Source organism: Colias croceus, chromosome 25, assembly GCF_905220415.1.
Source record: "Colias croceus chromosome 25, ilColCroc2.1".
NCBI classification, from domain to species: Eukaryota; Metazoa; Arthropoda; class Insecta; order Lepidoptera; family Pieridae; genus Colias; species Colias croceus.
The window spans coordinates 44624-58839 of NC_059561.1; the positions used below are offsets into that span (position 1 = coordinate 44624).

At 38.9% G+C, this 14216-nt stretch overlaps 1 protein-coding gene across 1 annotated transcript; it reads left to right on the forward strand.

The window, feature by feature from the left end:
• Positions 1-249: 249 nt before the first annotated feature.
• Positions 250-13332, forward strand: LOC123702999 (chromaffin granule amine transporter-like; the record flags this gene model as incomplete). The annotated part of the gene is made up of 8 exons (XM_045650868.1): positions 250-349; positions 1427-1540; positions 1695-1856; positions 3857-4030; positions 9196-9294; positions 9409-9449; positions 12090-12594; positions 13175-13332. Coding segments are annotated over exons 1-8 (1353 nt in total), but the record flags the coding sequence as incomplete, so codon positions are not given.
• Positions 13333-14216: the final 884 nt, after the last annotated feature.

The following is a 14216-nucleotide window of genomic DNA, read 5'->3' on the forward strand; positions in this document are numbered from 1 at the left end:
ACTGTAATATAATCTTTCACGAGCAGGTGAAAGCTTTACACGAACTTATTCAGTGAAGAGGAAAAATAAATGGTAATAAAATGATTGAAAACGTGGTCGCGATAAGATTAGCCGCAGACGCGCTCGTTTAAAGCTATCTCGAGAAGGGGTGCGTGGCGGAAAATTGCGTTAAGGCGGATTACACACGCGCGGGCGAGCGTATGGGGCGGCACTCGGCACTCGGCACTCGGCAGTGAGACCGCGCGCGCCATGCAGTACGCGCGGCTCGGCGCGCCCGCCGCGGAGCACGCCGCCTTCCTGCTCGTCTACTTTACCTTCTTCCTCGACAATGTGCTGCTCACTGTGCTGGGTCAGTGCTTTCATAAACAATTAAGTATATTCCGTTTTTCCGTTGCCCATTGTTTTTCAGTAATTAAGTAAATTTAGAAAAAATGTTACCTACCTTTTTTAAAAGACAACAATACTTTCTTAATTTCTTCTAATTTTGTAACATTTTTGCAATAGTGAATGGGCTAACTAATTGAATTTCAACCAGAACTTTCTGAGACATAAAAAAGTGAAGTCCCATGTCCCTTAGTGTTGTATACATCTGTTTCACAGATCAATTTTCTTTAGGGACTTTTCTTTTTGTAGGAAATGTGGTACAAATTAATGAGGTACAAAAATTTTGCACAATAGGCGGCCTTATTGCTACACAGCAATCTCTGCCAGGCAACCTGGTAGGAAAGGAAATCTGAGAAGAATAAGGATAGCGCAAAAAAAAGAAAAAATTCTTTCTAATTCATTAATCTATTGATTAAATATTATATCCTAACTAGTGATGCAACGAATACGAATACGAATATTCGTATTCGCCGAATAGTAGACATTTGCCGAATATTCGTATTCGGCGAATATAAGAATATTTAAAAACGAATATTTTTGTACGCAACTCTATTTAATACAGATTTAAAAATCGCGCGTAAAAATATGACGTGTGTAGAGGCCCTTAACCGCAACAACCGACTGCTGATCCTTTTTTCTTTTTTCTTAAGAAAAGAACGAACTAAAGACTTTTTTCAACGGCTGGAAACATCCAGACTGAAAAAAAAATCGCCTAAAACCAGAAAATCTACTTACGAATTTAGTTTTTTAAATAAAAATTTGACTATTGTAAATTTTAATTATTAGAAGAGTAAACATTCATTAAATAAATAAATCTTTTATTACCAAGGCGAAATATTCGTATTCGTATTCGCCGAATAGTAGGTTTGATATTCGTATTCGTATTCGTAAAAGTAGTATTCGTTGCATCACTAATCCTAACCATCTTTTGTATATTTTCTTGTAAGCTTCTTGTCACCTCTTTGGAAAATATTCAATTGTTGTAAAATAACGAGTTGTATGAAAGTGATCGTATAATATAATGTGTGGGGTGTGTCGGCAGTGCCGATAATCCCGGACTGGGTGCGCGGCGAGTCGCTGGCGCTGTGGGCGGAGCGCGCGGCGCCGCTCGCGCAGCTGCTCAACTCCACCGTGCAGCGCGTCGCCGACGAAGAAGGTACTCGCCTCGTGCCCACTGCCCACACAGTGTCGTACGTGCGATTACTGATATTTTTTACGAAAATCAATTTGAAAAATCGTTGTAAAAAATTATACTTCATATTTGTTTGCTGCTGCTGAAAGTCGCAGTTGAAACTGAATATAACGGCCAGGCTCGGGTATCGGCGCGTCGCAGCTGGTGGTGGGCGCGGTGCTGGGCGCGAAGGCGGGCGTGCAGCTGGCGATGGCGCCGGCGGCGGCCGCGGCCACCGAGCGGCTCGGGCCCGCGCGCTGCCTGCGCCTCGCCACGCTGCTGCTCGCACTCGCCGCGATAAGTAACGTCGCACACCACATAATATACTATACACAGATGACATTATAATAACAAGCAAACATAAACGATTAAAAACACACACTTTATTTATTTATTTATTTATTATACTTTATTGCATTAAAAAAATACATAAACACATATAACAAAGACAAGACTGCAGAAACAGCAAAGGGCGGCCTTATCGCTAGGTAGCGATCTCTACCAGGCAACCCAAGAATCAGAGGAAATATAACAATATGATGTGGGTGAGCAAAAATAAGGCAATACTAACTTATTGAAAAATGTACAAAATAAACATATTATACAAAGAAAACATAAGTACTAATAGTAATATAAAATACATAAAATATATAAATAAATACATAAATGCGATAATAATTATAATAAATAATTATACATACAATAAATACATAAATACACATACAAATATATATCCATAGCACATATTATACAATATACATATGTACAAGATATACATTAGTAACTATGCAGAAAAGAAGGAATCAGAAAAATAGAATAAAACAAATAAAAATAAACGTAAATACGACAGCTACACAAAATTATACAAGAGATAAATAATATTTTTTTAATAAAAATTTAAAAGCGTTCAAATTTTGAGCACTTCTGACATTTGCGGGGAGAGAGTTCCATAATTGAACCGCACGAACTGCAAAAGAATTGTGAAAGAACTTTGTTTTGTGAGCCGGAATCAGTAGTAAAAGGTTAGTAGAGGAGCGTAGATTACTCGAGCTCAAGTATTTGAATTTCTCTCGAAGATAGCTTGGAGCTTTTGGATCAAACAACACACAGTACAGGAGATGAAGGATATGGGAGTTTCGCCTCAGTCGGATAGGTAGCCATTTCAGCCTCTTACGGAAGTCGGAGACGTGATCAAATTTTCTCAAACCAAAGATAAATCGGATGCAGAAGTTTGGGGGTCTTTCAAGCCTATCCAACTGGGCTTCAGAAAGGTCAAGGTAGGATGTATCAGCATAGTCAAGGTGGGATAGGAGAAGGGAATGAGCAAGCGCTAACTTTGTCGGAATGGGTAGAAGATAACGCAGTCGTCGCAAAGCCCCAGCGGAGGCAAACAGCTTCCTGCTCACTTCTTTTAATTGAGGATCCCAAGACAATGTTTGGTCAATATATATGCCGAGATCCTTGACGATTTTACTGTAGGGGAGTTGAGTGCCACACAAATGAACTGTAGGAAGCGAAACCCAGTCAACCTTCGCGATTAGCAATGGGCTACCAACAATGATGACTTGTGTTTTTAGTGGATTAACTTTCAATCCGAACTGGTTGCTCCACTCAACGACAGAGTTCAAGTCATTATTCATCGTTTGAATAGCGTTCGGCAACTCAGCAAGAGTTGACTGGATATAGATTTGGACATCGTCGGCATACACTTTTCGAAGTAACAAGTATATTATTATCTGCGTAATTGCGTACGCAAATATAATTTGTGATAATTTAGGTATATAGTATATGTATATTAGGAAAATAATGGGTTCGAGAATACTACTTTGTGGTACGCCAAGAGCATTAGATGGATCGTCATTGCAATGATTATTACTTTTAACGCAATGAACACTATTCCCTCACTTCGATTTCTTCAAATTTTGTAACAGGATGGGGATAGAAACTGTATCGAATGCTTTTGTTAAATCCAGAAATAAAGTTAGTCGGGATTTAGGATTTATGTAGATAATCAGACTGTAAATCCAACAAGAACTACAACAGCAGCTTCTGTAGACGGTCTAATATGAACACTGAAATACTGAATAAACCTTCGAAAGGTTTCTATAACTAAGTTGAATCGCCGTGGACGATATTATATTATGTAAGATGGTGTTCGAGCTAATCGTTCTAGGTCTCAACATAGTATAGCGCCCAGCAAATAAACTTCTTGGACAAAAAGTGGCGTAGCGTGGGAAGTTTGCGTATTAAGTTTTATGCGCAAGCTTTAGCAGTGAGTATGTGTGTGTGTGTGTGGCGCAGTGTTCGCGTGCTGCGGGCTGTGGTGCGGGGGCGCGGGGTGCGCGGTGTGCGCGGGCGCGGGGCGCGGCGCGCAGGGCGCGGGCGCGGCGCTGGCGGGCGTGGCCGGCCTCGCGCTCGTCAGCCGCGCGCGCCGGCCCAAGCAGCTCGCCGCGCTGCTCGGCGCCGTCGCTCTCGGTAAACACGCTTTTATTAGTACTTAGTAGATACACGATACACTTTCCAAATGTACGGGAGTATCATTTTTTGAACTATCTCCATTGTATTGTTTTTATTATTTTCATCATTTTCATCATAAAAGTTTTGCTGAATTTTAAGTTAATCTTCTAAACATAATGATAGTACCGCCCCCAAATAATATTTTTGTTCAGTTCAGTAGTGTTTGTGCAGGCTACTTGACGTGCATTATCAGTATTTATAATGATACTTAACGCGTGCGCGTTATCAGCATAATCCATACTAATATTATAAATGCGAAAGTAACTCTGTCTGTCTGTCTGTTACTCAATCACGCCTAAGCTACTGAACCAATTTGCATGAAATTTGGTATGGAGATATTTTGATACCCGAGAAAGGACATACCTAGGCTACCTTTTATTGCGAAATATGTACCACGGGCGAAGCCGGGGCGGACCACTAGTGTTATATATAATAATAATAATAATAAAGCTCATTTATTCCGTGTAATAAATCAAAATTTACATTTCAAATGTTTTGTTAGTTGTTAGTTTAACTTAATTTATTTTAGTATCTAATGTTAGTTTAATTTTTTCTTATTTCCACGGACCCCTTATTGGGTAAAAGCCTCCTCTCTCCTCTTCCATGTAATCCTATCCTGTGAAATTTTCATCCAGTTTTTGCCCACCGTTTCTATTAAATCATCAGCCCATCGCTTTCTTGGTTTACCTTTTTTCCTTTTTCCTGTTGGTCCTGCCCATTTAGTTGTCAGTAATGTCCATCTGTTATCTGTATATCTCGATATGTGACCCGCCCATTGCCATTTGAGATGTAGAGCTTGGCGGAGAGCATCTGTTAGTTTAGTTTTATTTCTTATGTCTTTGCTTCTAATCTTCTGTATTTTTTTTATTTTTAATATACTTCGTTCCATTGAACGTTGGCATGTGGTAATTTTGTTTTTAATTTTCTTTGTATATGTCCATGTCTGGCTCCCGTATGTCAAACTAGGTAAAATACAAGTATCCATCACTATTCTCTTCAATCCTATGTGGTAGTCTCCTTTTAAAATTTCTTTTTGAGCCCAAAATTTTTTCCATGTCCCATTAATTCTTCTATCAACTTCTTCTTCATTACAGTTTTCGTTAAATGATACTAGCTTTCCTAGATATATGTAGCTGTTAACATATTCGATTTTATTACCGGATATTTGTATTAATTTAGTTCGAGAATTGGTCATTATTTTAGTTTTTTGAAGGTTCATATGTAGGCCTACTTCCTGGCTGGAGTTCGATAACAGTTGTAACATTTGTTCTAGTTCGTTGGCTGAGTTGGCAAATAGAACTATGTCATCTGCGAATCTTAGATGACTAAGATATCGGCCTGAAATCCACTGCCCTTTGTTTTTCCAGTCAATACTCTGGAAGACGTCCTCCAATACTGCGATGAACAGCTTTGGCGATAAGGGGTCGCCTTGTCTAACTCCTCGTCCGATTTGTATCTCTTCTCCTTTGTTTTCTAACCGTATTCTGCTTACACTATGAGAGTAGATGTTCTTTAGAATGTTTATATATGTGGTACTTATTTTGCATGATTCGAGCGCTTTCCAAATTGAACAGTGAGTAATGGAGTCGAATGCTTTTGAGTAGTCAACAAAAGCTACATAAAGCGGGTGATTGAACTCTTTATATTTCTCTAGTACTTGGTCTAACGTGTGGATATGATCTATAGTTGAAAAGGCTGAACGAAAGCCTGCTTGTTCAATTGGTTGTTGGGAATCTATTAGTGGTGTTAACCGACTCAAAAGTATGGATGTGAAAAGTTTATAAATACTAGATAGAAGGCTAATAGGTCTATAATTAGCAATATCTAATGGATCACCTTTTTTGTAGAGCAAAACTATCTCTGAGCAGTACCATTGTTTAGGTACATTTTCGGTTTGAAGTACTAAGTTATAAAGTTGTGCGAGATATGGAGTGAGTACTGGTGCACCTATCTTTAAAGCTTCATTGGTAATATTATCTGGGCCTGGACTTTTGTCAGATTTTAGTTTTTTGATATGTTTTAATACTTCGTCCTCACTAACAAATTCGTTTACAATATCTACCTTATGTTGCGTACTCAAGGACTTTTTCTGTGTATTTTGTATCATTATTTCTGGTTTCTTATATAATTCTTTATAAAATGAAGTTGCGTAGTTAATAATATCCTGACGTGTTTTAGTTGTGTCTTGCTTTTTGTTTAGTTTAAGTATCCAGTCTTTATGTGTAGTAAGTTCTTTGTTAGCTCGTTTGATGCTTCTGTATTTGTCTAAGTTTTTCTCTATAATTTTGCTTCTATGGTTTTTGTAATCTCTTGCTATTTCTTTATTTGATAATTTAAACAATTTTTTAAGTTCCTCTTTAATTTCTTTTGTTTTATTTTTAGTTTTTAATAATTCTGTTCGCCTGTTTAGTAGTTTTATTGTTGATTCGCTTAGTATGTGAGTTTTATTGTCTCTGTTATTAGTTGTAGGTTTTTTAATAACGCTTGTTGAGATTATGTTTTCTAATTTGTCGTAGAAATATTGTATGTTTTTTGTATCATGATTGAGATTTATATTATTTTCTAAATTTTGTTTCAGTAGCTTTATGTAGAACATTTTTTCTTGGTCAGTTGAAGGTAACTTATGTTTCGATCTGAAAGTTTTCCTGCTCAATTTCGGTATTTTTAATGAAAGAGATGCTCGTACTAATCTATGGTCTGACGGATAGGACAGTTTATTCAGAACTTCTACATTATTTATAATTTTAGGTTCATTACACATTATAAAATCAATTTCGTTTCTCGTTCTATGGTCTGGCGACACCCAAGTCCATCTCCTATTGTGCCTCTTTTTAAAATATGTGTTCATTATAAACAGTTTTTGTTCGCAAGCATATTGAATTAATCTTTCACCTCTAGCATTCCGTCTCCCATATCCAAACTTACCCATTACAAAATTTTCATGACTAGATGGTTGTCCTATTTGGGCGTTGAAATCTCCCATAACGAATACGGTTTTGCCTTCAATTTCCTGGGCCGTCCTAAGATCGTTGTAGAATCTATCAAGTTCTTCCTCGCTCGCTTTTTCGGTAGGTGCGTATGCTTGAACAAGTGTAAGAAGTTGTTTGTTTAGATTAAGTTGTAATACCGCTACTCTTTCAGATATTCCACTATAATTTACTATGCAATTTTTATAATGCTTTTTGATTAAAAATCCTACGCCATATAGTCCCTTTGTTTCTCCTGTATAGCAGAGTATGTATTCCTGTAATTCTTCGATTTTGCAGCCCATTCTCCTTACTTCACTCAGTCCTATAATATCGAAGTCTACGCTTTTCAGTGCATGCAGCAGTTCAATTAATCGTTCTTGTGATGCTAAGGATCTTACGTTGTAGGTGCAGATTTTTAACAGATGGTTGCGCTTCATTTTTGAGGGGTGAGGGTGTTGGTCGTTGTCCCCACGGTGACCAACCGGCTTGGGGAAAGTATTTTTAAGTTCTTCTATTGTGGTTTGTGTTATATTGTTCCGGTGGCTGATAGGTATTTGCTATGCTTTGTGTTCTACTTTTCCAGTTAGAGATGTTGTAGAGTTGGATCGGCCTCTCATTAGTGTGAATGCGTTTTTCTTATTTTTTGTCGGTACGTTTTTCTCTGGCTGGATTGGGGTAGTGGGTGATATGGATAGATCCCTTTTCCGGTTGTTTGTCTGTGTAGAATAATCTTTAATAATAAGTTTATCGTAGTTAATAGTCGCATAATTCCCTTTATCTCGTTCTTCTTTGACCCTTTCGTGTAGTTCTCTTCTTTTTTGCAAGACCTCTTTAGGAAAATCTTCCGATACGTAAACATCACCAAGTTTCTTCTTATTCTTCATAATTGTATTTTTCAACCAACCATTAACACATGCCATGAGTATTGGTCTAGTTTTCCCTCCAACAGTATCTTTTTTTCCGATTCTATAAATCTTATTTACATCTTTAGGTTCAACCGTAATGTTCAGATGGGTAGTAAGTTTCTGGGTTACTTTTTCCAAAAGATCTGTTTGGGATGATTCTGTTTCTTTAAGACCATAAATAATAATGTTGTTTGATCTGCTGTTTTTCTCCAAATTCGCTATTTTTTCTTTTAAAATTTTATTTTCTAATCGTAATTCTTCAATTTCTCGTGTGAAAGGTGCTAGTTTTTCATCCATTTTATTTAAGACTTCTTTAGTTTGGTTTTGCATTTCGGTTTTAAGTTTGTCAAAAAGTGCTTCATTATTCATTTTAAAAAATTTAGTTTTAGTCTATGGTCAATATCGTGTCACCCGACTTTTATATTATCCCTTATCTTTTTCGAATGGCAACTCCCGATATTTTCCTTATGTTGGCAGTATGTATTTGACACTTGTCAAATATGTGACATCTGTCAATAACAGCTGTTGGTTATCGAAATGCTTTGAATTATGGAATTATTAATTAGTAAATTCAATTGTTGAAAACTTATCTTTTCTTAGTTCCCGATGATTTTTGTGCAGTTTCGATGTTTATTTATGAATAATTACACTTTTCACTGAATATGGATAACTTATACAGATGATTGAGGTTTAAATAGCGGAGCACAACAATTGTACGTATTACTTAGTGTTATATATACATATAAAAAAAATCCCTGAAAGCTCTGAACACACTTTTAATTATTATCATATATAAATTGTCATAAATCTATATAGGTATATAATACTCAAAGGTGACTGATATAGTGATCTATCAACGCACAGCCCAAGCCACTGGACGGATCGGGCTGAAATTTGGCATGCAGGTAGATGTTTGGACGTAGGCATCCGCTAAGAAAGGATTTCCCGAAATTCTTGCGGGAACGGGGAAAAACGGGGATGCACGTACAAAGTCGTGGGCGGAAGCTAGTGTTTAATAAAATTACTGTGTCCTGTTATACTGAATGTTTGTCAAAACTTATTTAAATGTAATCAATTTTACACATTTTAAAGAAAATAGTAACTGCAAGTAACATATTAAGTACACTCAATTATTTAACTTTTTAAAATTCTGAGTTATTTCAAGTTCTACGATTTTTACTTTTAACATTAGTGTAAAGATGAATGTAATAGAAGAAAAAGAATAACAAAAAAATGCGATTCCCCGTAGGTGTCCTAGTGGGCTACCCGTTCGGCGGCGTGGCCTACAAGCTGTGGAGCGAAGCGGCGCCCTTCCAACTCATTGCTGTGGCCTTCGTGGTCAATATCGGTAAATGTTTGCTCAGTTAGTATGATGTGCGAAATATGCAGCTATTTTGGTATCATTGATGTATCTCCTAGATATTATTATTCGTTGTAATTAAATATTGTGTTTGAATTTCAGGCATGCAGTACCTATTTTTGAACAAACCAGAATGTAACGAGGTAATTTTAAAAATGTATAATATAGTGTTTTTTTTTTTTATTAAAATGGCATCACATTATTTTTTATTGATTTTTGAATGACTAAAGTTGTAAGTTTGTAGTTTTAAAAATCTAAGCATATAGGTATATAGGGACAGAAAGGCAGCGGGAAGCGCCTTTTTTCATAGTAGGTATGCCGTAGGTATGTAATGATAATGATGATGTGAATATATGCTTGAAAGTTATATGTAAACGTTGTTAAAAAAACGGTTGATACCACTTGCGCTTTGAGTAATTATTGCAAATTTTAAAAACTTTTAAGAAGAATCTGCGTTTTCATCATTACTTGTTTCCATATTATTGACTATTAATATTATTGAGTTGTGACAACCGCTACGTTTTCGACTTTTACTACGAGTTTAAAGGCGTATGCGGTATGATACGGAACACTTAACTTTATATTGTGATTTTTTTTATAATTATTGATATAATGGAGAAATTAATCTAACTAAAAAATGAAAAATAAATATAGATTGAAATACTATATGTATTGGTTATTGCTTGATTCCTAGATTAAGAATTATTTTCTACTTTATAGTTGTAAGTATCTATCTTAAAAGCGTGTTTTTAGGGTTCCGTACCTCAAAAGGAAAAAACGGAACCCTTATAGGATCACTTTGTTGTCCGTCCGTCCGTCTGTCAAGACCCTTTTTCTCAGGAACGCGTGGAGGCATGAAGCTGAAATTTATATCAATTACTCAGGTCTACTGTCCCTTGAAGCTGTGAAAAAATCAAACTTCTAAGGCAACGTAATCAAAAGATACAGCCGTTTATGCCGCAAATTTTCGACACTTGCAAGGGAATCAAAACCTACAGGGTGCTTACCGTGAACTCAGAATCTTGAAATTTGGTACGAAGCAACGTCTTATAGCATAGATAAAGGAAAAATTACGAAAACCATAAATTTTTAGTAACATCACATAATATGTATATTTTTTTTTAATATTAAACCTTGCAGGTTTGTACGGAACCCTCGGTGCGCGAGTCCGACTCGCACTTGGCCGGTTTTATTTAGTTTTTCAAACTACAGTGGTGGTCATATAATTAAGAACGCTGATACAAAGGGAAGATTTTTTCAGACTAAGATGCATAACTAATTTCATGTAATTATTTTTATTTTGCTCGATGTGATGCAAAAGATTAAAAGTGATTAGTTACTTCTTATTAAAAAAAATAAAAGTTTTGATAAATCTCCTAGGGAAGTTATAATAATTCTTCGCGGGAAGAATTAGTCTTATAAAAATATAACTGATCATCTGCAATGTTCAAAAACTATGGTTTTCCACGCCATAAGACATTTTGATACGTATTAAACAACTTCGGATGTCCCACGTATGCCTAGACAGAGAAAAACAACTCCTCGAGATGACCGAAACATCGTCCGTATGGCGAAACAAAATCCTGTTAAGGGGTCCAATGAGCTGATAAAAGAATATTTCGGGGAAAATAACCCTTCAGCAATCTCAGCACGCACTATTCGAAGACGTTTGGTAGAAGAAAAATTGCATTGTCGGATAGCAAGAAAAGTACCCATGTTGAATCTTTGTCACAGGCAAGCCCGGCTTAGATTTGCAAGAAAATATGAACACTGGACTGTGCGAAATTGGAAAAATGTACTTTTGTCTGACGAAACGAAAATAAACAAAGTATGTTCCGACGGAAAACGTTATCTTCGACGTCCTCCAAATACAGAATTCGACCCTAAGTACACGAAAGTTACATTAAAGCAAGGTGGTGGAAATGTGAAAATTTGGGGGTGCTTTTCTGGACATGGTGTTGGACCTGTAAAGTTGATAGAAGGTAACATGGATCAATTCCAATATAAAAATATACTGGAAACGAAAGAACCTGCTACCTTATGCTGAAGAAGTTCTACCGGTTATTTGGACATTCCAGCATGACAATGACCCAGCACACTGCACACACTGTAAAGGAATTTCTAACAGCGCCGTCAGTTTCTGTTTTGGACTGGCCAGCTGACCTAACCTAAACCCAATCTGACCTAAACCCAATAGAGAATCTGTGGTTCGAAGTAAAGAAAAAGGTTTCAAATACACAGTGTCGAACTTTAATGGAGCTGTACGACGTTTTTTTAGAAGAATGGAACTCTATTTCTGTAGCAAAATGTCAAAAATTTATAGAGTCAATACCTCGCCGGTGTAAAGCAGTAATAAAAAGCCGTGGGCATGCTATTAAATATTATTTTTAGTTAAAAATGTATTAACTTGCTTTATAAATTTTTCGCGCTACGTATTATTGTAAATTTTTAAATGAAAGTGTCATACAAAACAATTCCCGAGCAGATAAATTAATCGTTCTTAATAATTTGTCCAGCTCCACTGTTATTTGAATGTGTTGCTTTGGTAAAATAAATGATTTTTGAAAAAAAATTGTTGGCGCTTTTATTATTTATTCTTACACTTAGTTGGTCTATTAATGTGGCTATTTTATGACATAACTAGTTGCTTCTCAGAAGGTGCACATCTCTGTGTATGATATTATTTAAATAAAAATTTCTAGTACTTCAAATCGTTCTTAATTATATGACCACAACTATATATTTACTTCTGTAATTCATCTATTAAACGACATGTCGCGTAGGTATGCGGGTCGGGCGGGTCGGGCGGGTCGGGCGGGTCGGACGGGGCGGGCACGTACCGCAGCAGCTCGCGCGAGGTTTGGGCGGAGCGGCGCGGCGCGGGCGGCGCGGGCGCGGGCGCCGTGCTGGCCGCCACCGCGCTGCTGGCCGCGCTGGAGCCGTGCCTGCCGCTGTGGGCCATGCGCCGCTTCCGGCCGCCGCGCTGGGCCGCCGGCGCGCTGTTCGTGCCCGACAGCGCGGGCTACCTGCTGGCCACGCTGCTGGCCGGCGCGCGGGCGCCCGAGCGCGCGGCGCTGGGCGGCGCGCTGCTGGCGGGGCTGGGCGCGCTGCTGCTGCCCGGGGCGCGCTCGCTGGGCGAGCTGGCGGCGGCGCAGGGCGCGGTGGGCGCGGGCGTGGGCGCGCTGGACGCGGCGCTGGTGCCGGCGCTGCTGGCGGGCTGCCCCGCGCGCCGCGTGCCGGCCCGCGCCGCGCTGCTGCAGGCCGCCGCCAGCGCCGCGCTCGCCCTCGGTAACCGCGCCCTCGCTCTATACGTAGCTCATTGTAGCTCCTATACATATTATATACAAAGTACTCTGTGTTGTTCACGATTGTCAACGATTTACACGATCCTATTACATTACCATAAAAACAACATCTTTACGAATCAGTCTGCGCTCGCTCGTGTAAAGCGCTCGGGGTGTATGCGTTATATCAACTATCAATTATTATCATTATCGAATCAAATCAAATATCATTAATCATATAATATCATCATTAGTTTAAAGTATACAACGGAATAAAGTGATCAAAAGCAATAACTATTTTTACATCATCCTATCAAATCATCAATCTATCGACTTATCAAATAAAGGAGAATGAAATATCATATCATATCAACTCAGCAGCCCATACATCCCTCTTTTTGGTCCTTCGAGCCGGATTATTGTTACACTTGTTTATATTTGTGATCATTTATTAATACAATTGTTGTAATATATGAATCATTATAATAAATTACCTACATAAGTTAGGTTTATCACAAAGTATGGTTAACAAAAAATAAAATTAAAAAACCTTGTGATTCGCAAACCGATTTTATATGTCGTAGGTCCGGTGGTGGGCGGCGTGCTGTCTTACGCACTGGGCTTCGCGACAGCGCTGCGGCTGCTGGCGCTGGCCAACCTGCTGCACGCCGCGCTGCTCTACCGCGCGCTGCGCCAGTTCCCGCTCTCCGAACAGGTAACATGTCTTCGCGACAGCGCTGCGGCTGCTGGCGCTGGCCAACCTGCTGCACGCCGCGCTGCTCTACCGCGCGCTGCGCCAGTTCCCGCTCTCCGAACAGGTAACATGTCTTCGCGCCAGCGCTGCGGCTGCTGGCGCTGGCCAACCTGCTGCACGCCGCGCTGCTCTTCATACACATACACGACACTACACGCAGACACTACGAATACATTACATTACACCTGACACTTCAAACTCGACACTTCATACACGACACTTCAAACTCGACACTTAATACCCGACACTACACACAGACACTACGAATACGATACTCAACACCTGACACTTCAAACTCGACACTTAATACCCGACATCTACACACAGACACTACGAATACGATACATAACACCTGATACTTCAAAATCGACACTTAATACCCGACACTACACACAGACACAACGAATACGATACCGATACTCAACACCAGTGTGCCTAGTGTGAGTTTTCATCGAGTACGAAACGTTACTATCGCGTCTGCGTCACAGCGAAATTTGTATGGGGAATCAAAGCTTCCCCATACGTCCGCTAGGGGCGCTGTTCGATTTCCCATACTAATTCGGCTGTGACGCAAACGCGATAGTAACGTTTCGTACTCGATCAAACTCACACTAGGGGTACTGACACTTCATACACGACACTACACACTACACACAGACACTACAAATACGATACATAACACCTGACACTTTAAACTCGACACTTCATACACGACACTTCAAACTCGACATTTAATACCTGACACTACACACAGACACTACGAATACGATACATAACACCTGATACTTCAAAATCGACACTTTATACACGACATTTCAAACTCGACACTTAATACCCGACACTACACACAGACACAAAGAATACGATACTCA